General features: G+C 33.0%; 3 protein-coding genes across 3 annotated transcripts; 1 reads left to right on the top strand and 2 right to left on the bottom strand.

The window, feature by feature from the left end:
- Positions 1–4,918: 4,918 nt before the first annotated feature.
- LOC130810401 (basic blue protein-like) lies at positions 4,919–7,546 on the top strand. The gene is made up of 2 exons (XM_057676444.1): positions 4,919–5,159; positions 7,003–7,546. Exons 1-2 carry the CDS (start codon positions 4,976–4,978, stop codon positions 7,200–7,202), a joined length of 384 nt encoding a protein of 127 aa, XP_057532427.1. The 5' UTR covers positions 4,919–4,975; the 3' UTR covers positions 7,203–7,546.
- A 918-nt stretch (positions 7,547–8,464) lies between these two features.
- On the bottom strand, positions 8,465–13,611 carry LOC130810386 (cytochrome P450 734A1). The gene is made up of 4 exons (XM_057676423.1): positions 12,351–13,611; positions 11,669–11,913; positions 10,191–10,557; positions 8,465–9,307 (listed from the first exon to the last, which is right to left on the bottom strand). Exons 1-4 carry the CDS (start codon positions 12,840–12,842, stop codon positions 8,894–8,896), a joined length of 1,518 nt encoding a protein of 505 aa, XP_057532406.1. The 5' UTR covers positions 12,843–13,611; the 3' UTR covers positions 8,465–8,893.
- A 135-nt stretch (positions 13,612–13,746) lies between these two features.
- LOC130810387 (probable glucuronosyltransferase Os03g0107900) lies at positions 13,747–21,615 on the bottom strand. Its single transcript, XM_057676424.1, has 8 exons — positions 21,132–21,615; positions 18,811–18,957; positions 18,587–18,651; positions 17,329–17,398; positions 15,124–15,342; positions 14,417–14,560; positions 14,201–14,336; positions 13,747–14,117 (listed from the first exon to the last, which is right to left on the bottom strand). The coding sequence occupies exons 1-8, from the start codon at positions 21,495–21,497 to the stop codon at positions 13,888–13,890; spliced, it is 1,377 nt and encodes a 458-aa protein (XP_057532407.1). The 5' UTR covers positions 21,498–21,615; the 3' UTR covers positions 13,747–13,887.
- Between the last annotated feature and the right edge of the window lie 1,562 nt (positions 21,616–23,177).

Genomic DNA, 23,177 nt, shown 5'->3' with positions numbered 1-23,177 from the left:
ACCTATAAAACTCACCTTTTGTCAAAAATTATCTTTTATTTGTTGTATTGTCAAAAGTACCTACTAAATACATTTGTTTGTCAAAAGCTACCAACAAGATCTAAAAAAACAAATATCAAAATTTGGTTGGATATTTAATATTTTATAAAAAAATCGATCACTACATTGCTTTCTATACTAATAGCAAAACTCATACTTCTATTATCGTGTCCTCTTTAAGTTTGCTAGGAGATCTACACAAGTATAGAGAAGTAATTAAATTGTTTTAGACTTTAAAAAAATTATTTAAACTGTGCAGTAAACTTTCATAAAAATAAAAGAACATATAGAAGTATGTGAATAAAAAAAGTAATAAATGTCATTTTCATTAAAAAAAATTTCTAGCAAACTAAATAAAAGGGACAAAAATAAAATTATTTCGCTCATAGACCAAAGTATACTGTAAAGTGTGAGAAAATAATAGGAGTAATAATAAAAAAATAAAAAAATAAAAAAGCATTTCACACTTCATTTTTTCAATTCACACATGAAAGTGGAAAAAGTCCAACGTAACTTAATGGAGTAGTTAGGTCCATAAATAACTTTATACTATTACACTTCCTCTATTTTTCCTCTATTTTTAAATAATCTAATTGCAATTGTGACATATTGCGTAACGAAACAGAAGAAATATAATATTTCTTGTAATATAAAATTTATTTCACTCTCACACTAAATTTGCCTGATTTTTATTTTTATCTATGATCCATGCTATTTCTTAAATTTTCATTTACACAATTAATTTAAGGGTATGTTCGGTATCAATATGTTTTTTTAAAATTTCAAAGGTCATATAATATATATATATATATATATATATATATATATATATATAATGAATAAAAAATTAATTAGAAGATTTTAACAACTAACAAGTAAAAAGTAGAGTCTATTCCCAATCTATGGCCAAATTAAAAAAAAATTCCTACTTTCCTTAAAATGGGAAAGTATTTCCAAGTTTACCGTCCACGTAGGATTGCTTTGAGAAATTTTTTTTTTTTTTTAATGAAACCGCTACATGAAATGGCGGTTTTATTCAAGCATTTGGAGTAAACCGCCATCTCAGATGGCGGTTTGGTTAAGGTAAATTTTTTTTTTTTAAAAAAAAAAAAGTAAAGTGGAGTAAACCGCCACTTGATTTGGCGGTTTGGTATTAGTACAAATCTCCAGAATGTCGTGAGATGTTGTTCACTGCATTCCATTTTGCTCTTCATTCAACTTGCTGCCGGTTTTGCTAAAAAAAAAAATTCTTCACTCTCATTTACTTCAAATTTACAATTCCTCTCATTCAACTAAGCTAATCAACTACATTCCCATCTTCTCCTTGTGTACTAGTTCATTTTCATCCTCATTTAAGGTATGAATAAAACCCTAATTTTTGTTCAATATGCAAATTGTTTTTTTTGTTCATTATTGTTTGAATTGAAGTTATAAAAAACGTTAATTGTTTGTTACATTCTATTGTTTTCATGATTTAAGCTTACGTTTTACACATTTGTAGTTGAATTTTAGGATTTGTTTTGTATGCATATAAAGTGTTTGATGAAATGCTTCAATGAAAGTTTATTACTTTGTAGGGTTAGTTTAATGGTTTTTGTATATATTCATGGTATTTTTAGCTTTTATATTTGAAATGAACCTTATAATAAGTGTTCTAATACCTTAGTATCACAAATTCTTGTATTCAAATTTACGCTTCCCGTTATAGTGTATTGGGGTGAGGAAGTCATGATATTGGTTGCAAATTGGTAGCAAATTGGTGGAGATATCACATGAAAGATCATTATCCCATTGAAAAACATGTTGAATTGGTTGCAAATTTGGATAATGCGAGGGAAGTCATGATATTTTTATGATTTTTATAACACTTATGGCGATGAAAAACACGTAACAGCGATCATGGCGATGCCGGGCCCAGTTGATCCATCAGTGCTTACGCTTCAGGCGACACACAGGAGCGTAGCTGCGTGGGAGGGCTCCACTGCCCAATTGGTTACTCGTCAGCACTACCAGGCGAGTACGTTACGGTGGGAGGTGGATGACAGGGTATTAGACGTAGTCGAGCTAGCTGGTTTTAGATACATTCACCGGTTGTTGGGCGGGGACTTAGAGCTCGATCGAGCTCTTATCACTGCATTGGTGGAGAGGTGGAGGCCGGAGACACATACCTTCCACCTCACAGTTGGCGAGGCAACGAGTTGCAAGATGTGGCAGTTATCATGGGACTGCCGGTTGAAGGACAAGCAGTCATTGGTCATGGGGAGGGAAATTGGCCAGCATTAGTACATGAGCTGCTAGGGGTTTGGCCGGAAAACCCTCAAGACCCCTCACAGCCGAAGATCATCGTTGGATCGTCATTGAAGCTGACTTGGCTTCGACAGCATTTTAGCGCGCTTGAAGATGATGCAGATGATGTGACGGTTGACAGACATGCCCGAGCTTACATTTTGTACCTGTTTGGATGCATCTTGTTTCCGGACAAGAGCGGCGACTCGGTACAGTTGATCTATCTCCCTCTACTGGGAGACTTGGAGCGCGTAGATGAGTACAGTTGGGGAAGTGCTACCCTAGCGTATCTGTATCGTAACTTATGTCGAGCATCTCGTAAGGGTGCCAAGGACATGGGTGGATGCTTGATGTTGTTACAGATATGGTCATGGGAGCACATTCATATAGGGAGGCCCATTATTCGGACGGTTCGACCGGATGGGCAACATGATCAGGAAGATGACGCGGATGATTTTGAACCGATATTAGGGTCACAGCATCGTCGCGGGATGGATCCTTTGGCAGTAAGGTAGCAACACTCAATTCACTATTCAAATTCATAATTTCACTATTTTATGATAGATGAAAATGTTAATCAATGTTTATTTGTTTACAGCTGGCTTCGCGTATATCTTTCGAGATCCCACTCCCCACATACTCTCGTCTACTACAAAGACGCACTAGATCGACAACGGGACGAGCAGGTTAGTAACATTTACTATTTGTATTAGTTATGAATAAATTGTATACATTACTAAGCATATTGATTTCTATTACAGATGACATGGCAGCCTTACACAGCGGCTAAGATGGAAGCTCTACCGCACATATGTACATCGGGCCACGAGATTTGGAGATCGCGTTGTCCTCTTATTTGCTTTGACATCGTCGAGCTACATCTCCCGGATCGTGTCATGCGTCAATTCGGTTTGGAGCAGGTAATTCCGCAAGCCTGTGACACCCAACGTCAACTACATGCGATCGATCGGAGGACTGGGGACAAGAACTACCTCGTACGACATAGATCGCATGTAGATGCGTGGAACGACCGAGCATCTACATTGGTTGGAAGAGATAACTTCACAGGTCATAGCTATGCTATGTACATGAGTTGGTACAGGCGCATCTCCATATTACGCCTAACGAACACCGCATTTGCACAGCCAGGATCACATTACCATCCGACATCTACGTTAGTGGTACGTTTTCTTTCAACACTCATAACAAATAGTAATAGTTTTAAGTAACTGTTTTAACAATATAATGATAACAAACAGGCTGAGCGCATCCGATCGGTGTTGATACAATGTAATGAAACGATTCAAGGGGCCGCTACATCGCCAGTTGACGTGGGCTATCGGCTATGTTCTCAGACCTTAGGCTCCATTAATGCGTCGTTGACCGATGCATTGAGTCAAGCAGGTTATGAGTACCTCATACCGACTCCACCCGTCATTGGCGACGTAGATGACACATTCCACACTCCTTCTCCAAGGAGTTCAGCCCATCGAGGTAGCTCTTCCGGAGGATCCAGTTCTCGGTCCACAAGAGGCCGCCAGCGTTCATCTACTCAGGGTCGGTCTTCCAGATCGCCATCGACATCCGCTACTATGTCGTCGTTCGTTCCCCCGTCTTCCATCAACACTCCTCCGCCACATCCATCGCATCCGCAAAGGATTATCACATATCAGCGTGCTAGTCAACGACGAGCTCCTACTCTTAATGTCATTGCGGAGGTTGACGAGTTCACACCATCATCATCCACCGGTGCGCAAAACAAAAGGGGTCGGGGGTTGTAGTTTAACAAACTTTGTATATTCTTATATTATTTTAACTTCTTGTATATTCTTGTATGATTTTAACTTTGTATGTTCATGATTGTAATATATCTTCGCATTATTTTCATAATTAATTTTTTCAAATCAAGCTGGTTCGTAATTGATTAATATGGAATAGATGGTATTGAACTAGTTTAATGTAGGTTACGTTCACTATTTAGGGGAAATGAAAGAAAAAAAAAAATTGTTGCAGGCCACCAGCAAACCGCCACATGAAGTGGCGGTTTACCAGGGATCAAACCGCCACATGAGATGGCGGTTTGCCTTGACCAAACCGCCACTTCATGTGGCGTTTTTGTGCTTTATGTAAACCGCCATTTCAAGTAGCAGTTTGGTCTGAAAAAAAAAAAAAAAGACTTTTCCACGTGGACGGTATTATGGGAAATTCTTTCCCAAATTAGGTAAAGTGGGAAATTTTTTTTTTAAACATTATTCTGGGAAATGACTCTAAAAAGTAAAGTCACTCTTATTTCTTATTTTTAGTTTTTTTTAACAACTTAAAAAACAAAAAAAAAAACTTATTTTTCAATATTATGTATATATTTCTTTTACTTTTAATAAATATTAATTTATCTAATTTTCTTGATATAAGATAAAGTGAGTAATTTTAGTGGTCTAGAATACTAAATTTGAAAAGTACTGTCCAAAATCCACTTGTTCAAAATAGTCAAACAAAATCTACAAGTTGGGGACCCAACTCCCCTTTTTTGTGCCAAAAGAAGTAGCACCAAAGTAATATAAATAGGTGCATTAACCATTCCTAATTCCTCACTCCAACACTTACATTACATATTACATATAGAAGTATTAATTGTTATTGAGAAGGCAAAATGGGTCAGGGAAGAGGCAATGCAAGAGCAAGTTTAGTAGGTGGATTAGCTATTATTTGCATCTTCTTGGCTTTAACTCAGCCTGCTATTGCTGCTATTTATAATGTTGGTGGTTCTAATGGCTGGACTTTTAATGTTCAGAATTGGCCTACTGCCAAGTCCTTTAGGGCTGGTGATGTTTTAGGTATCCTTTTCTCTTCACTTCCATCTTTCCTTACTTCTTCTTTCTTTCTTTCTTTGTATGGTCTAACCCAACTTGCCAATATTAATTTTTATATTTTTAATAGATTTATAACTAAAAAAAGATTTTTTTTTTTTATTAAAAATAGTAGATGGGTCATGGCCCATCTTTCCTTATATTGGCTCTGCTTATACGGTCAAGACTAATGAATTCTGTATAGATAAGAGGAAGATGAATTATTCTTTTAATAGTAGTTAAAATTGATCACTTATTACAAGGATGAAAAGAAAAATCTTTATATTCTCGTATTTTTTTACATTTTTGATCAAGAGTGAAGAGTTAATTAATTAAATGAAACATGATATTAAACCAACTAAAAAAATAATAACACGAAAACTATTTCATAATATATTGTATACATTAACACAAAAAATGAAATAATAAGTATTATTTTAAACATCATAACTAATAGAAGTATAATTATGTTATATAATTGTATTATAATATTAAGTAAAGAAAAACTATTACTAGCATTCTAAATAAAAGGTTGGGCGTGCCAAACTTTTTATTGTGGTTTGCTACGTGCATATGTTTTAATGGGATCTCTCCTAATGTTTGATTATTAGTGTTCTAACTTTGTTAAAGTGGAAATTAGTGAGCTAAGAAAAGACACCATAAAGAAAAGAGCTTTTGCAAAATACTCCTTTAATTTTACATAGATCAAGATTTAAGGCATAATAAGATATTAAGCATTTAATTAATTGCAAATTGTGAGTACTTTACATAGTTAATAAAGTCAAAACTCTAGACCATGGCACCATGTCCCCATTTACTTTAACCCAATTTTCTAGTGTATGATTTTCTTAGTGAGTTAACTAAATCACAGTTAAATTCAGGATACTGATATAAAATGAATCGAATACATATCTCTGTAAACATAATGTTGTAAATACAACTAACATAAACAATTTGTTTATTATTTTATTATTATATGTGTTATTCTCTTCGATCTTATGTCTTCTAATGTTACCATGTTAAGCCCATAATTAATATTAGGTTATTGTATGAGCTAAGCCCAAATCTAGTTGTAATTCCCTTTTATATATATATATATATATATATATATATATATATATATATATATATATATATGTCATTATGTAAGAATAGGTTTTTGAATACAAAGGAATAATAAAATCTAATTACTATACCTAGGTTTGCGTGCTGCCCAACATGGTATCGGAGCCAACGTGACAAGAGGTCACGGGTTCAAATCTCAACCACCCCTCATTTAAAGTGGAATATTTAGCACTATGTATGAGGAGGGCATGTGCTGCATCCATACTTCTAATCTAAAGGGCTCTCATGTGAGGGGGCGTATTAGAGTATATAACATATCCTGGGGCCTCAACCATCACCTTAAGCTTTTAGTTGAGTTGGTTCCTTTAGGTACCATTTGAAGTATACATAACATAACCAACCTTGTTATCATTTGAAATATGGGAAGAAACCAAAGAATAAGTGCTATGAAAATTTTAACATTGTGTAATAATTATTTGTCAAGGGTAATGAATAATTGGTTTGAAAATCATAAATTGTAATTATAGGCAAATAAAATTATTTTCATTCAAAAAAGTCTCAGATAGAGAGATTTAGAATAAAAATAAGTTTGTGAAATTTTCATTCGAGGAAAATGAGAAAAACAAATAAGATTGGATGGAGCATGTATTCGTTAGTCATTACACAATTCAATATTTATATAATTTTAATTCAATATTTATATAATTTTTAATCAAATAAATCGAATTAAGTTATGGGATTTAAAATTTGGAAAATGAAATTGCAGCATTCAACTATCCAAGGAGTCAACACAATGTGGTGGCAGTGAGCAGAAGAGGATACAACAGCTGCAGTGCACCAAGAGGTTCAAAAGCATACCAAACTGGGAAGGACAGGATCAGATTGCGCAGGGGCCAAAACTATTTTATCTGTTCTTTACCAGGCCATTGCAAATCTGGAATGAAAATTGCTATTAATGCAGCTTAATTACTCTACTAATTACACTACTTTTTGTTAATTACCAGTTTTAGCTGCTAATTAACACAATTAAGCTGATGATCTAGTTTTATTAGCTATAAAGGATAGGATATGTGTTTGTGTGTGTCTACTTATCTTGTTTAATTATACCACATGATGATGAAGGGAAATAAAGGCATTAGAGAACCTTTTTTAAGTTTGTTGTGTCTACTTAGCTGTTTGAATCGGATTGTTATATTTCTATTTAGAAACTTTCGTATAAAAGAGTATTATTTGACTTAACGGAGAAATATATGTTAAGAAAAAGTTATGCTTGTTATAAATTTTGCCATATTGAATTTGTATGAGCCAATTGTTATAACTGAAAATATTGTGTAAATGAGATGAGACAATGAATCATGATTATAATATGAGCTCATGTATAAATATCAAAATGTTGCAAAATTCATTTCGACAACAAAAAATATTAATGTAACTGACACATTAAAAAGAATAAGCGATAATTGATAAGTATTATGCAAACCCATATTATTTTTGTCAGGTAGGTAATAAAACAAATAATTTAATTCATAAAAGTTATTTTTAATATATTTTTGATATGTTTCACACTCTTTACGAATCTCAAAATCAATATCAAAATAGACAATGAACATGTTAAGCAATTAACTGTTGACTTATTTGATTAATTGGTAATATTAATTTTTTTATTAGTTGTCAAATCAACTATTATGAAAATATAGTGTAGAAATTAATTATTGACAGTTATGTAAAGAGATAAAATTAATTAAAATAAGTTGAAACATTTTTCATGGAAAAAATATAAAAATATTGGAATAAAATATGACGGGTGATGAAAATTGGGCTTGAATAAAGTATCCCAAAATTATAGTAGGTCAGTGTATAAATGTGCAGTAGTTTACGATGCATTTTAGGAGCGACAGAATTAAATGTAGATCCTAATTTTAAGGATTATAATAATAATTTATATTATTATTACATGACAAATCAAAATTAATTAGGGCCTATGATAGACTTTAAAATTGATTATATCAGTGGACATCAAGCCTTGAAAGGAGAAAAATTGTGTTTGTTTTTGACTAAATAAACCTACTAGATTAAATGGTAACATTTTTTTACTTTTCATTTCAAACACTAAGCTTTAGATTTATTCCAATTCATCAGGTTGAGAATCAGATTTTATCTCTATTAAAATAAATAATAACATTTTTTTAGATAAAAATCATAAATACGATGTTCATCCCCTTTCTTATCCTACCAAAATAATAATTTTAATAGGTCTATGTTCAAAGTTCAAACTTTAATAGATCGAGTAATTTATAAATCAATCATGTCTAATTGTATTTTAGCCTTAAGAAAACCCATCATTAAAATACTATCAAGACCATCAAAAATTTTCAACCCAACTTACTCTGCTCACATCATTCTCATGTCGCTTACATCATAAATAATCACGAGAGAAATTTTTACCACGATACATCAAAGCGGAGTACATTCTACATATCATATTCTTTCTTATGATAAACATTATTACTCCCTCTATCTTTTTTATTTTACTATGAAAATCGATATTTTTTCACAATATTTTACTTTCAGTAGTAAACTCAAAAGAACAAAACAGTATAGACCTAACTCTACGGTGACTTCATGGTTATTCACAAAGGTGGGTCCAGGCATAGAAATCATATTTTTTGAAAAAGGATATGAGCACCATATTGGGGTTGCAAGGTCATTAGTTGCATAGGTGCATGAACATATGTTGGGGACAGCACAAACTTATATTCCTTAACAATCATGGCTAGAACAATTCTTGACTCCACCATGGCTAGATTTTGTCCCACACAAACTCTTGAACCTATTGAGAAAGGGAAAAATGCAGCAACATGTTTCCTAGGTTGTAAAAATCTCAAAGGATTGAACTTATTAGCATCTTCACCCCAAATATTGACATCGTGATGGACATCGGTCATGGCTAAATACAATTGTGTCTCTGTCGGAACAATCAGATTCCCCAGTTTTAATTTTTTTGTGCTTCTTCTCTTTAACATGACAGCAGGAGGATATAGCCGAAGTGTTTCGTTTATTATCATATTGATCTGTAAGTTGAGAACAACATTAGTTTGTTATAAATACGAAATCAAAAAACTATAAATTCTCGAGTCCATCAAACGATAACAAAAGAGAGTAGAAGTACTCATACTCATAAGCTTGAAATCATTGATCTATTAGACTCAATAATCCTAATGTGATTAGAAGGTTTGAGTGTGAACGACAGACTTAAGCAATCTACTATTGTAAAGACAAAGAGGATAATTCAAAGATTATTTCGATTAACCCTCGATTGCAAACATCATCTGCGACTTTAAATGAATCATAAATACACATAACTTTTTGAGTCAATCTTTTTTTTCAGGACTAAGGCTCTAAAATCCCCTAGAGACAAGAAAAAAAGAAAAATCAATCATTTTTATAGGTGGTAAGAATCAAACTTTTGTCAGAATAGTAAAAAGGTTAATTTACAACCACTAAGCCAACAAATGATTCTTAACTTTGTGAGTAATTTTACTATAGTCATTATGATTTGTGTCAAGGAACCAACTCAATCAAAAGTTTAAGCTGATGGTTTAGGTCCCAAAATATGTTATGTACTCTAATACGGCCCTACACACAAGTGTCCTTTTGGCTAAAAGCTAAGTGTTGATGTAGAACCTGCTATATTCATATCTGACGATACTGAATATTCCACTTTTAATGAAAGGGGGTTAAAATTCAAATTTGTGACCTTTTATCATGCTGCCTCTATACCATGTAAAGGAACCAACAACTCAATCAAGAGCTTAAGTTGATGATTGAGCTCTAAAATATATTATATATTCTAACGATTTGAAACCAATGAACAATAAATTTTCAACTTTAGAATAGGCAATAACGTACTTAGTATGTCAAAGATCAAATGAGAGTAGTGTAACTCATACTTACAAGCTTAAAATCATTGATGTTTTGGATTGTAGGGATGCCATCAACACCACAAATTTGAAGCACTTCTTTCCTGGCTTCAATTTGCCATTCTTGATGGGTAGCTAGTAGAATTAGTGCCCAAGTTAGAAGATTAGCTGTTGTTTCTTTTCCTGCAAAGTAAAAAGTCTTGCACTCATCTATTACTTCATCAATGCTCAACCTCCTTTCTTTTCCATCATCAGCATCATACTCAATGGCTGACATTAACAAACTAACCAAGTTGTTTGCCTCAGTCTCGGTATGATTTTTCATGATCAACAACCTTATCGAGTCTCTAGTTTCCTTATCTAGCCTCCACCTCTCCCTGTTTTTCGCGGTTGGCAAAAACCTGTTTGATAAGTTTCACAATCTTTAGTTGTCTAGTGAACATCTCAACCAAAAGCTTAACTTGATGGTTGAAGGCTTGAAGCCCCAAGGTGAATAAGATTTGAGCACGTGATCTTCTGTCATGTTCGCTTTTGATTCTAATTCAAGACTCTCAACAAAAATTCAAATTGATGGTTGAAACTATATATGATATGTTATGTTATAGAAATTAGATGATGTGCATATTTGTTATTGTTGGAAAAAAGGTTGAATGATTAGTTTAGCAATCTTTAGTTGTCAAATGAATATCTCAACGAAAACCTAAACTTGATGGTTGAAGGCTTAAAGCCCCAAGGTGAATAAGATTTGAGCACGTGATCTTCTGCCATGTTCGCTACTAATTCTAGCTCAAGACTATCTCAACAAAAAATTAAACTGATGACCGAAACCACATGATATGTTATAGCTAATAGATGATGTGCATGCATTGTTCAAAAAAAAAAAAAAAAAAAAAAAACTTGTATAATGAGTTTCGCGAGCTTTATTTGTCAAGTTAACATTTTAACAAAAGCTTAATATGGTGTTAAAACCTCAATGTGAATAACCCTTGAGCATGTGACATTAGCTTTTAATTCTAATTCAAAATAATCCTAATAAAAGTTTAGACTAATAGTTGAAACCACATTATATGTTTTTTATAGTAAAGTTATCTTTAAAAACCATCGTAATCGAGGTTGATGTAAATTTTAATTCAAGACCATTTCAACAAAAGCTTAAATTAATGGTTAAATATCACATAATATATCATATATAGTATATAATCTATCTCATTAATTACTATCATAATCAAGGATGATTTACATATTTATTATTGGGAAAAAACATGTATGATAATTGATAAGTTTCAAGTTGTCAAGCTTAACATCCTACCTAAAAGCTTAAGTTGATAATCCTTGCAATTAATTTAATTCAAACCCTTTTTGACAATATAAGTGAATATAATATATCAACTAAGTGAAACGAAGAATAGATTTTATTTTATTATTCAAATGTCAGACTTCCATCTAGAATAGAAGATATCGACTATTCAAATGTCATTAAGTGACTTCCATCTAGAATAGAAGATATCGAACCTAAATCCGGGAATGTAGATAGATCTAAGAGCAAGGGACACAAGGTGCATTTGTTGTTGTTGCAATTCAAAAATTTGCTTTCCTTCTTCATAATTGCTTCCAAAAGCTGTTCTTGAAATGATATCAGCACTAAGATTGTGAAGTTCTTGATGCACCTCAACTTCAAATTCTTCTTGTGAACCCTTGCTTTCCTCCCACTTTCTTAGAGTCTTTTGTGTACTAGCAACAATATCTGGTATCCAACTCTGCATTTTTCTTTTTTGTTAGTGCGTCCAGACAGGTTAAAGCCCGTTTAGACTTGACTCAATCCGTGCCATTTTAAAAAGTTTATTTAATGATCTTTTTGGTATGATTTTATAGCATATTGGGTCGATCCGCCTATATATATAAAATAATATGTCATATAAAACATGAGCTAACAGAGCTGCTCTTGTAAGAGAACGTTTTAAAGCTTGATTTCTATGCAGCCCGTTACTAATCCGTTTAAACGGACCATATCCTTGACCCATTAAGTTAATTTATGACCTTGCATGTACATAAATATTTTACTAGTCTAATTTAAATAAACTTAATTCAATTAATTAAATTAAATTAAATTAAAAATCTCTTATTTATTTAATATAAATATTGGGAAATGTGCCACTATAAATAGATGCAAAAGTAAATGGATTTGGTAGCTTACCTTGACTCTTTCCATATTAAAAGCTTGAGTAGCAATACGACGATGAAAAGCCCATTGATGGCCCTCAAGCCCAACAAGGCCATCACCAAACAACATCTTAGACAATGGATTAAACTTTAATCTTGCAAAACAATCATTATTAGTATTCATCAATACTTCTTTGATCATATCCGGATCCGAAATTGCAAGCATGGGCTTGGATCCAAACCAGTAAAGAAAAGTCTTCCCATATTGGGCAGACCATTTATGGTAAAATGGCATCACCCTTTTACTTATATCATGAAGCCCAATTTGCATGGGCTTGGATTGGGCTTCAGCATACATCCGTCGGATCTGACCCGTATTTCCTAGGATAGGATAGTATGGGGGACCCACTATGCCTTGATTCTTGAAATGGTGTTGGATCCTCCATGGGACCCATAGGAAGGTGTAGATGAGCTTAAGGATGATGATGAATGGAAGGGAAAGTGCTAATAAGTGAAAGTGTAGCATGTTTTGGGCTTTGGTATTCTAAAAGTAGTTGAAAATACTTGTATTTAAGGATGGATATGGAGTCACCCACCATATTTATTTTGATCTTAGCTTACTTTTCACCTTTTGCTTTTTGTTTTTGAGCATTTGTTTATTTTAGTGCAATTGCATTAACACAACTCCTTTGTTTGGGTGGATTTTACTTGGGAAATTGAGTGCAGCCATCTCTGGCTTTTTAACGTGTGTCATCATCATCATACTCAATGTATCATGTCATAAAAAATTATGATTAGGGTATGAAAAGAAAAAAGGCGACAACTCATACCATAAAGAAGCACGCGGCTAAAAGGTCCCTCGACTCGAGAAAAAACAAGAGGAATTCCTGCAATGAATATGACTGAATGAACCTACAACTAGCTCCGCAAGTCTACATCTTATCACACAAGTTTGACCCTTAAACATAAAATAAAAATAAATAAATTGCATATAAATAAAATAGACTAAAATAAAATAAATACAAATTCTTGTGAGAGACGGTTTCTTTGAGAGATTATCTCTAATTAGGTAGACCCATTATATTTTTTTCGAAATATTGCAAGTGGGCATTAAAAACAATATAAGTAGGCATTTAAGATATTATGAGTAGACATTAAAGATATCATAAGTAGGCATTAAGAATAATGTAAATAGACATTAAATTTAAATGGATTGAGTCTGAGAGACATCTCTCAAAGAAACTAAGGGTAGGGGTTGATTAACATTTTTTTGATTTGCATGTTGATCCTAAGCTTTTAACTTTTCCCCTTGATAGACTAAAGGGTAAGAGTTTTGTTACATTTAGATTATTATTATCCATCATTACGGCTTTTGCATGAAACAAACCCCCGATCACCTTAAAATGATCGAACCCATTGCACATGTCTACTCAAGAGCATGTAAAATCGCATTTCACAATTATCTAAAGTTAAATTATTTCTGTTAATATCTACTTCAGAACACAGGCAAAAAAAACCATATTTCATATTACAAAAATGCACCTAATTTTATAAGCTATTCCAGCCAGCCATTAAGGCAAAGGCATAGGTGGTTTCCAATGGGGAAAGGGTACTAAATTTCTATTTACAACAGTTGCATTGTGCAGCCAGAATGTTTCGGCCGACTGGTGAAATCGCCTGACTTTCCGTTGGAGCTCCCAAAGAATTCCATTAATAGCAGAACACGGCTGTGATTCTGGAGCATATACCCATAAACATCTCACCTGTCTACCTCGAGCTATCATTTTTTCTATCTCCTTGTCTGCATCAGAAAGAATAAGGTGAAATAACTTTATCAAACGAAAAAATAAAAATAAAAATCAACGGCGGATTCAAAAGATGAACCTGGTATCGATTCCAAATATTCCAGGAGTTGGGGTCCTATTCGAGTTGATGGCCACTTGATTGATATCTGGGCGTAATCCACAACGTTCTGGAAAGGTAATTCCGCTTGATCTGACAGCACCACCGGCACGCACTCCTGTTCATCAGATGATTCAGATCATTTCTAAGGCGCGGGAAAGTTGGAGGAAGTAGAACAAGGAAGGAGAAGAGGTGCACCACAAAAAAGGACTCGTAGAACCGTAGAGTCCATGACGATTCTCCACGAGGGGCTAGGCAGAATTTCGCATTTCTAAGATGTTCAAAGTATTCTTTTCTTCCTAGTTTGTTGGGGCCACTGAACTTCAATTCCGGAGATTCCAACTGTACATGTAAGTAACGGAGTTCACAATGGGTTAACCGATTTTCTACCAAGCAAAGATGATACAAACATTCAGCTACTAACGAAGAAGTACCAAGAGCCGTCTTGAAAAATTTTTGGGCCCCGTGCAAAATTTTTATTTACGCCTAATTTATAGAAAATATATTTATTTTATTAATAAATTTAACATATTTCTTTTTTAGATTAACTTTTTCATACACGGGAGAAAGAAGGGGTCCGGTGCGGCCAATCACCTCACACACCCTCAAAGACCCCTCTGAAGCACCAAGAGACATTTTGAAAAATTTTGAGGCCCTGTGCAAAACTTTTATTTTGCGCCTTATTTATAGTTTATACATTTATTTTATTGATAAACTTAACATATTTCTTTTTTTGATTAACTTTTTCATATACGGGAGAAAGAGGGGGGCCAATGCGGTCGATCACCTCACACACCCTCAAAGGCCTGACAGCCACCCAGAATACAAAAGTTCATAAAGACATTACTATTTCAAAGGCAAAGTAGATCATAAGAAATGATCAACAAATGCAGAAGCAGACATACCTTATCAGGATATTTATTCGCTAGCTCAATCAATTGAAGACGACCGATCTTTCCTTGTGCCCTACCTAAGAAGTTTGCCAAGTACTTCCGCTTTGAGAGCGGCAAAGGCTGAATTAACGTAGCTCCTGCTTTTGTCATTCCATCGTCAACGTTGCCAGGGATGATTATATCTTTCCATGTGTTGAAAGCACTTGTATCTCTTTTATCAGTCCTATCACCCTGGATAACCATTATGCATTAAGAAAGTTCACAGAATATAATGAGTTTCTTAGGGTATTGATTAAGAAACTCGACATTAATCATCTTGGCTTGGTTTTGGTGTCTTATTTTAACCTTTGAGCTGATATGATAAGTCATTTGTTTACAACGGTTAATCAGCACATTGTGCTTACCTTGGAACTTTTATGTGGTTCTAAAGGTTTTTAAATTTGGGTAATGAAATAAATGACAAAAATAAAGGAATTAACATGATAAAAAAAGGTAAATAGCAATATACAGATTGATATCCAATTTTGTGCATTTAACAATTCGGCGCTCCAAACAACTCTTAATTGGTAACCCATAACGGTAAAAAAAATTGTAAAAAGTTCTTATCATTAGACCAACATTACTTTATGGGTCAAAATGTCATGTTTTAAAAAAAATACCATCGTAGAAAGATGTGGGTAGCTGAGATGCACATGTTAAATATGGATGAGTGGACATACCTAAAGAACATAATTCGAAATGAATATATAAATAAGGGTTTTAGAGCAACAGAAATTTAAATCAAATCAACTATTCTTCACTTATTATCGCTCATGATCTCCACACCACCTCTTAAGGCATTACAATTGTAAATCAGCAAACAATACCTCTTCTAAACCAATCCAGATGACAAAAAGGAGCCATTCTTCACTAGAAGTGGGATATTGTTAAGAAACTTTGCTAGATGCTCATACCCAACGGCCAAAAGTAAACAACAGCAGCTACAACCCATACAATATCTGGATCAGGCTAATAAAGGAATTGTGTCCTAAGACATTTCTCGCAATTACTATATTAAATTAGGCATATATTAGAGAGATAATAATTGTGGTACTTTGGTAAATAATATTTACTTGCTAGAGGATAAATATTATAATGGGTGAATAAGATTGGAAAATAACTAAAGTTTCTAATTCCTCAGAGGTCATACACAAGCATATTGGATTGGACTAAGATTATTATTGGATATTTGGATTAGGTTATAGTTAGGGCCTCCTTATTCCTTACCTTATATCTATTATATATAGAGGATAGGGATGGAGTGAATGTAAAAACCCTAATCTGTTACTCCAAGTCTCCAACTTTTAGTCTCCCATAAATGTAAAAGTTGAATTGTTCATCTATTCTGTACTGGCATACGTGCGTGTCTCAATACGGCATACGTGGGATCAACTTGGTAATACGTGGACTAAGTAGAGAGACTAAGAGTGAAGTTCTAATTGGTGATACGTGAAGAGATTGTCAGACCTGATAATACTTTGATGTATCATTTCCCTTCCAACCAATCAAGTTACGCATCAAAGGTTGTAATTCGATTACTACTATCATAATTTGCAGTATTGTTATGCATGTAATCATGTTATTGGTTTTAGTCTTTTAGATAATTATTATCTGAAAATCTACTAATTGTACCTAATAAAATCCTTTCCATTCTCCATCAAAAGCACCCTAGGGAATTGATAGCAAGCCAAGAAATATCATTTTAAAAAAATCACTGCACTCAAATAAGAAATGAGCAACTGCAACTAACTAGAATTTAACTCCAAACTTCACCTAGCTAACACTTTTTCCCAACTAATCCAACGTTTCAACTCATCCATCAGCGTTAAGAACTGAAACAGCAACAAAAGAATGTTGCAGATTTAAATACCACATAAAATCAGGGCTACAATAAACTAGCATATAAAGAAAGTCTCTAGCAAGTGCAGCTCAGGATTCTCTAGCAACTGCTTCTGCATCCTAACTGAATAAGTGACTGCCCAGCCAATAAATTTTCTAATAATTTATTCAGACCTCAATGTCAATTGCCAACACAAAAAGCACTCAGCAACCCAAAATGAGGTCTAAAAAATATTGGGATCCAACAACAAACAGCCACATTCTAATTCTACAATAAGATAAGATTGAGATCCACAAAATGAGGCACCAACGACGAGGCATAACAAACTTCAGAAATACCTCAGGAGTAAGAATGATCGAGCGATTCAAGTATATGGCCCAAGACTTGAACAAATGAGCTCCAGCACCACTACAAATAATGGAAAAGGTAAAATCAAAACAATAATTTCCAAGAACAATAAAAAACAAGGCATGATTTGATAGAAAAAATATGCATACATGATATCAAGTCATTACATAACATACTACTATCAGGCACCTTGGAAGAATTCAAGGAATAACAACAAAAAAAAACATTTAGCATACATATTGTATGGTTCTAAGTGAAACGATATCAAAACCTGAGTGAGATTCACATAACTAGCTTTAAAAACACGAGAACAACTTTGATAGATGATATTAAAGCCGAAAAAAGCCACGTAAAATTTATATATCATTACCATCTCTAGAAATTGACATACAATCAGAGAGAATTGCCACAACCAAAACCACAAGTTGCAAGTCACAGAATAAGGCTGAAAAGGAGTGAAACTTCAAAAAAAAAGGTCTTTGCTAGGAGAACAATCAAGCTCATTCCGTAAATGCCCAACTAAACACACTATCCTGTTTTTTGAGCACATACCTATCAGCCTACCATCTTGCACCTTTTTATAATATGATAATGTTTCTAACAGAGCTTTATCATAAACACCAACATACTTGCAAAGAAAGTGTTCACATAAATAAGACAGCTAGGAAAAAGTTGAAGTTCATACAATTGAACCATATAAATGAGCCAAATCAAATACAAACGACCAAGTCTATTAATATGTAAAGGTAATCTTAGAATTAATGTATCTCATTGAATTTCATTAATGGTGTTCCTCTCATAAGTTTCATCAACTAACAAACTAACAAGCACTATGCACGTGTAAATGTAATATTTGAATTATAGCAATAATGTATGGAAAATTATCAAAAGTAATCCTAACTATTGCCCATTAACTCAAAATTAACTCCACTATTGAATAACTCGTAATATACCCAACTATTATAGTATCCTTCTCATAATAATCCCAAGTATATCTTTTTACTTAAAAATTAGGTGTATTTTGAGAAGATTAATAAAACTTTGGATTATTATGAGAAAATTATTCTAACAGTATGAAATAATTTGAGCTAATCAATACTAGGGATTATTTTGAGCGAATGTGTCATTTGGGATTATTTTAAACAAAATTTCCAATGAAAAAATTACAAATAAATGAATTATTTGTCATCAAACTTTACAGTTGAGACATCATCTCATAATCAATTCCCTTGTGTCAAACCAACATACCTTGGAAAGACAAAAATGTGATTACGGCCACCAGAGAGTCTGAAATAGGGCATCTGACTCAACACCTAAAAGCAAATTGCAAACTTCATGAAAAGACAATTAGAAATATGCATCAAAACATAAAATTATTCAGCAACAAAAAGATAATAGTGTTAAATAGCAAATAAAGGAATGAAGAAAGCATCATTTTAGGCTGCCCATAGTCACGAAAGCAAGCTTTTTACCTTAACGTAAGTTTGGTTGATCTCCTTGTCATTGAGACCTCCCATCATCCGCACACATTTTGCATAAGCTGGCACGAAAAAAAGGTTTGCCTCCTCTTTATTCATGGTCCGGAACTTAGACTTCAACAGAAGTTTATGTATTTTAACCTACAATTAGAACGCAAGAAGTTATGACAACCATAATCACATCTTGAAAAAATCTGTAATCAAAATTGCATATCTTTTATAAAAGGGGAGAGTACAAAGCTGCTCTTCGGCTAGGAAAGGTATGAATATCAAGCAAAAAGTTAATGATCCGAGCATAAAACAAGGCCAAGAGGCAAGAAGAAAATGTTTTCCAATTTAAAGACACAATGAGGATGACCACTACATTACATTTCCCTCCAACCAGCTTCATGAAGATTCGCTTAAAATTTACAAACTGCTAACAAGCTAAATTACAAATTACTCCCAACACTAAGGGTTAGATAAAAAAAAATGATATTGACAAATTACAGCTAATCTTATGCACATTTACACCAAAGTTTCCATAGAAATGCTACTAATTAAAAAAATGTCTTCCAAAGTTCATATTTTTAAGTTATGCTATTAGGAGTAATTCCTAGCATAAGAATATCTTCCAAAAAAATTTTAATTTGTGCCAAATTAATAAATAAAAACAACCAAAAACTTTGAATTGGATGCATATTTAATTTAATAAATAAAAAAATGTCTTCACCCAATTAGTTCATAGTTTTTGTACCAAATAAATAAACAAAAATGCAAAATTTAATGAAAGAACTACCTGACCAGCCATAAACAATATGCAATCAAACCATATTACTTCTTGAATTTATTTGTAAATTGGGAACCTTACACCTCTTTTTTAATAGCAAAAAAAAAGTTACAAAAAAGAAATAAAGCGCATTATGCAAAGTGTGAAATACTAGAGATACTATCAACTCATCCAAATTCATGAGTTGTCAATTGACATGGGTGACAACACATTGGTTCCGCCACTGACAACACTTCATGCCGACTCATTGAATCCTACCATAAGGAATAGAAGACTAAGTACTAACCCAGAAGGGCCAGATGTTTAAATATAATGCAGCACTCCAACGCTTCGATTTAATTCCAAAGCAAACCAGTATTTCATTCTCAATAGGTCTCTCAAACAGACTTCAACACTGGTTCCAACAATTGAAATTTCATAATAGACAACACATACATTGTCAAAAAAAGACCAGACATAATGCAACATTCAAACACTGGCAACTCCATCCAAAACTACTCAATCATCATGCCCGCTTGCATAATCAAGATATCAACATTAGCAAGTGCAAGCCAGCTGTGACATAGTCACACAAAGTGAATGACTTTACTCCATATCCTACCTATATTTGCCTATGATGAAACCCACTCAGCTTGCTTCGGAACACAAAAACAGGTGTAAGTTTGAAGAATATGAGTTACTTATTTTTCCAAGAAAATGTATGGTTGCCCACAACATAGGTGAAAACAATTTTTACCAGCCTTATCTTTCATTTCATTGATGCATCTCCAAAAAAAGACAAGATAAAGAGAGTTTGACAGTTATACTAAACATTTTCGAGTCTTTACTGCCACACATTGAGTAATCTTTATCTAACTAAAGAATCTGTAGACTGTACTACTATTTATTAGTTATTCGATGCCATCAATAAACATGTCATTACTCCAATATCATTATGTGGCTTCCATCCAAACGTGGTTTGGAGGGTCGGACGTACACAAACTTGGTCTTTACCCTTAAACGTGATGATATAGAGGTTGTTACCAATTGTTATAACAAGAAGGTTTTCTACACAAATCTGATTAGAACTCAGTTTCACAATCACATATTTGTCCATGAACTAATAAAACAGAATCCAGATTATCAGCACAACCTACTGATAATGTGATGATTGTAAAATGTAAAAAGAATATAACCATCCATTTTGTCTGCAAAAATAATCAGCATTTCCACTTATACATCATACTAAATGAGTTAATTTACACAATTAATTAATTGTCACCATAACCTACTGATAATGCGATGATTCCTTCTTCAATACCATAAACATTGTACAACTACCATTTTGGAAATAATGAATTAGTTTTAACATTTAATTAGTTAAGTCAAATTAAACCAACAAAATATACCCAGAAAATTTTTCTTCCTGAACAGCTCAAGCAATGTTCTACTGTGGACTATCAATTTGGGTAAATTGTGAATTAATTTGTATATAGTTGCATAAATAAATTTCAAAAAAAAAAACAACAAAGCAATAGACCAATATATACCCAGAAAAAATCCGAACCTGAGTGCCCCATTGGCCTTTAATACAAGAATCAGGAGAGATCTTGCCATCACGACCATACATCAAATCCTTCAACCCATCAATCTCATTCTCATCATATACATAGATCTTAAGATTAAGCTGCGACCCGTACCCAACTTCAGGCCATGAAAATAGACGGTTATGATCAAAACTGATGGAAGAACTTACAGTGGGATGCGAAGCAGGGGATTGGGTGTCAGGAAAAGGAGTGAAAGTTTGATCGAAGAGGCGAGTAAGGAAGAAAGTGGTTGCAACAAGTGCAAGGGCGCCAATCTGGTGTGTGCGAGTGCAGGAAGTTGGTTGTGTGTGGAATGGCCTTGATCTGTTGGTTGGTAAACTTCCCATCAGATGGTTGTACGGGATTCAATAGGAGTAGGAAAGGTAGAGCTAGTGGGAAGGCTCCATTGATGAAGATGAAGCTTTTTCTAGGCTTTACACCGTCGCTCGTCGGTGCTCCCCCTCATCTCATTGAAATTCTTAAAAATCATGAACTTTTAATTATTTTATTAGTTAGTCTCTCGAGGACCATTTTTTTAAGAGACATATCTCAAGCCCAGTTTATTAAAGATTAATATCTACTTACCGTATTTAGAATGACAACTTACATTATCGTTAATGCCTGCTTATCGTATTCTTAATGTCTACTTTCAATATTTTAAATGTAACTTACATTATTCTTAATGTCTACTTATAATATTTTAAAAAATATATAATGGACCGATCTAAAAGATATGGTCTCTCAAAAAGCCCGTCTATCAAAAGAATTTGTGTTTTTCTTTTGGTAAGACATTGAAATTGATTTTTACTTATATTTGTTTATAAGATCCAAAATCCAAGTAAATGCTTTAGAATCATAAAACATTTTAAAATAAAAACAAATTTACATTATATTGAAGTTCAAGGTAAAAACATGTTGAATGAAACTAATAGTTAAAATTCGTCCCAAGTCCCAACGAATAAATTCATGAAGTTTAGCCTAGTAAACTTAGTTAGACAATAAGTTAACTTATTTGATACATTTTTTCCTATTGACGCAAAATTTAAATTTAGCCAAATTTTTGTGCAGTTTATTTTTTTTGAATTAAAAAAGTGAAATTATTTTTTTACTCAATTAAACCTAAAAATTATCAATATATATATATATATATATATCAAACTACACAAGTCAATTTAAATTTACACAAATTCTTGTGATCTCTAATTGAGCCTGCCTATATATTTTGTAAAGTATTATAAGTAGGATGTAAGTAGATATTTATGATATTAAAAGTAGGTATTAAAGATATGGAGAGTAAACATTAAGAAAAATGTAAATAGACATTAAAAATACGATAAGTAAGTATTAATCTTTAATGGGTTGGACTTCAAAAACGTCTCTCAAAAAGACGGTATCTCAAGAGACTAACTAAAAGAAAAATGCTTGACCTCGTGAGGGTTGATGATATGTTGGATTGGTCTTATAATCTTATGAACAATTACAAATCTTTTTCTGACACACTTTTAACATTAATTACTCATGCGCACCTTAAGTCCTACATAAAGCACACTTAACTGCGATGGAACGATCTTTAATTTATCATATTGTATGATTTAATCCAATATGTTTTTTTAGGTGGAACTTGAATATTAGGTAATTAGTAAAAATAAGTTATAATCAGTAAAAATCTAATTTTATTAGTAAAAATCAATTAAATCAATTTTTATTACTCATCCGTTCTTACTTTTGAACCTTATTAAATTAATATGTTTTTAATGTAAATTTTAAACCTTAATATCTCTAAATGCACATCATAAAAAATTATAACAAATATATAATAAAAAGTATACATTAAGACGAATCTAACGAAATCTCACATGAGTATATATTTTATCGTCAATAGATGTCTTAAAAATCTTAATAAAATTTCTTTCTCTGAAATATACTCCTAATATTTTAAATAGGAAGAATATTAGGAAAGGAGGGAGTAATAAATATCAGTTTCAACTAATTTTGGTTAGTAAATTACAATTGTAAAATCAATAACA

This window comes from Amaranthus tricolor, chromosome 4 (assembly GCF_026212465.1).
Source record: "Amaranthus tricolor cultivar Red isolate AtriRed21 chromosome 4, ASM2621246v1, whole genome shotgun sequence".
Taxonomy (NCBI): domain Eukaryota; kingdom Viridiplantae; phylum Streptophyta; class Magnoliopsida; order Caryophyllales; family Amaranthaceae; genus Amaranthus; species Amaranthus tricolor.
This window is presented reverse-complemented; position numbering and strand designations above follow the sequence as displayed.

Coding starts and splice junctions, on each gene's coding strand:
- LOC130810387 (XM_057676424.1), bottom strand. CDS start 21,497: ATGGGAAGTTTACCAACCAACAGATCAAGGCCATTCCACACACAACCA. Junction 14,337..14,416: donor TCTACGAGTCCTTTTTTGTG/GTGCACCTCTTC, acceptor TCTGATGAACAG/GAGTGCGTGCCGGTGGTGCT. Junction 14,118..14,200: donor ATATTTGGAATCGATACCAG/GTTCATCTTTTG, acceptor TTTCTGATGCAG/ACAAGGAGATAGAAAAAATG.
- LOC130810401 (XM_057676444.1), top strand. CDS start 4,976: ATGGGTCAGGGAAGAGGCAATGCAAGAGCAAGTTTAGTAGGTGGATTA. Junction 5,160..7,002: donor TAGGGCTGGTGATGTTTTAG/GTATCCTTTTCT, acceptor ATGAAATTGCAG/CATTCAACTATCCAAGGAGT.
- LOC130810386 (XM_057676423.1), bottom strand. CDS start 12,842: ATGCTACACTTTCACTTATTAGCACTTTCCCTTCCATTCATCATCATC. Junction 10,558..11,668: donor ATCTACATTCCCGGATTTAG/GTTCGATATCTT, acceptor CTTATCAAACAG/GTTTTTGCCAACCGCGAAAA. Junction 9,308..10,190: donor ACATCAATGATTTTAAGCTT/GTAAGTATGAGT, acceptor CTCAACTTACAG/ATCAATATGATAATAAACGA.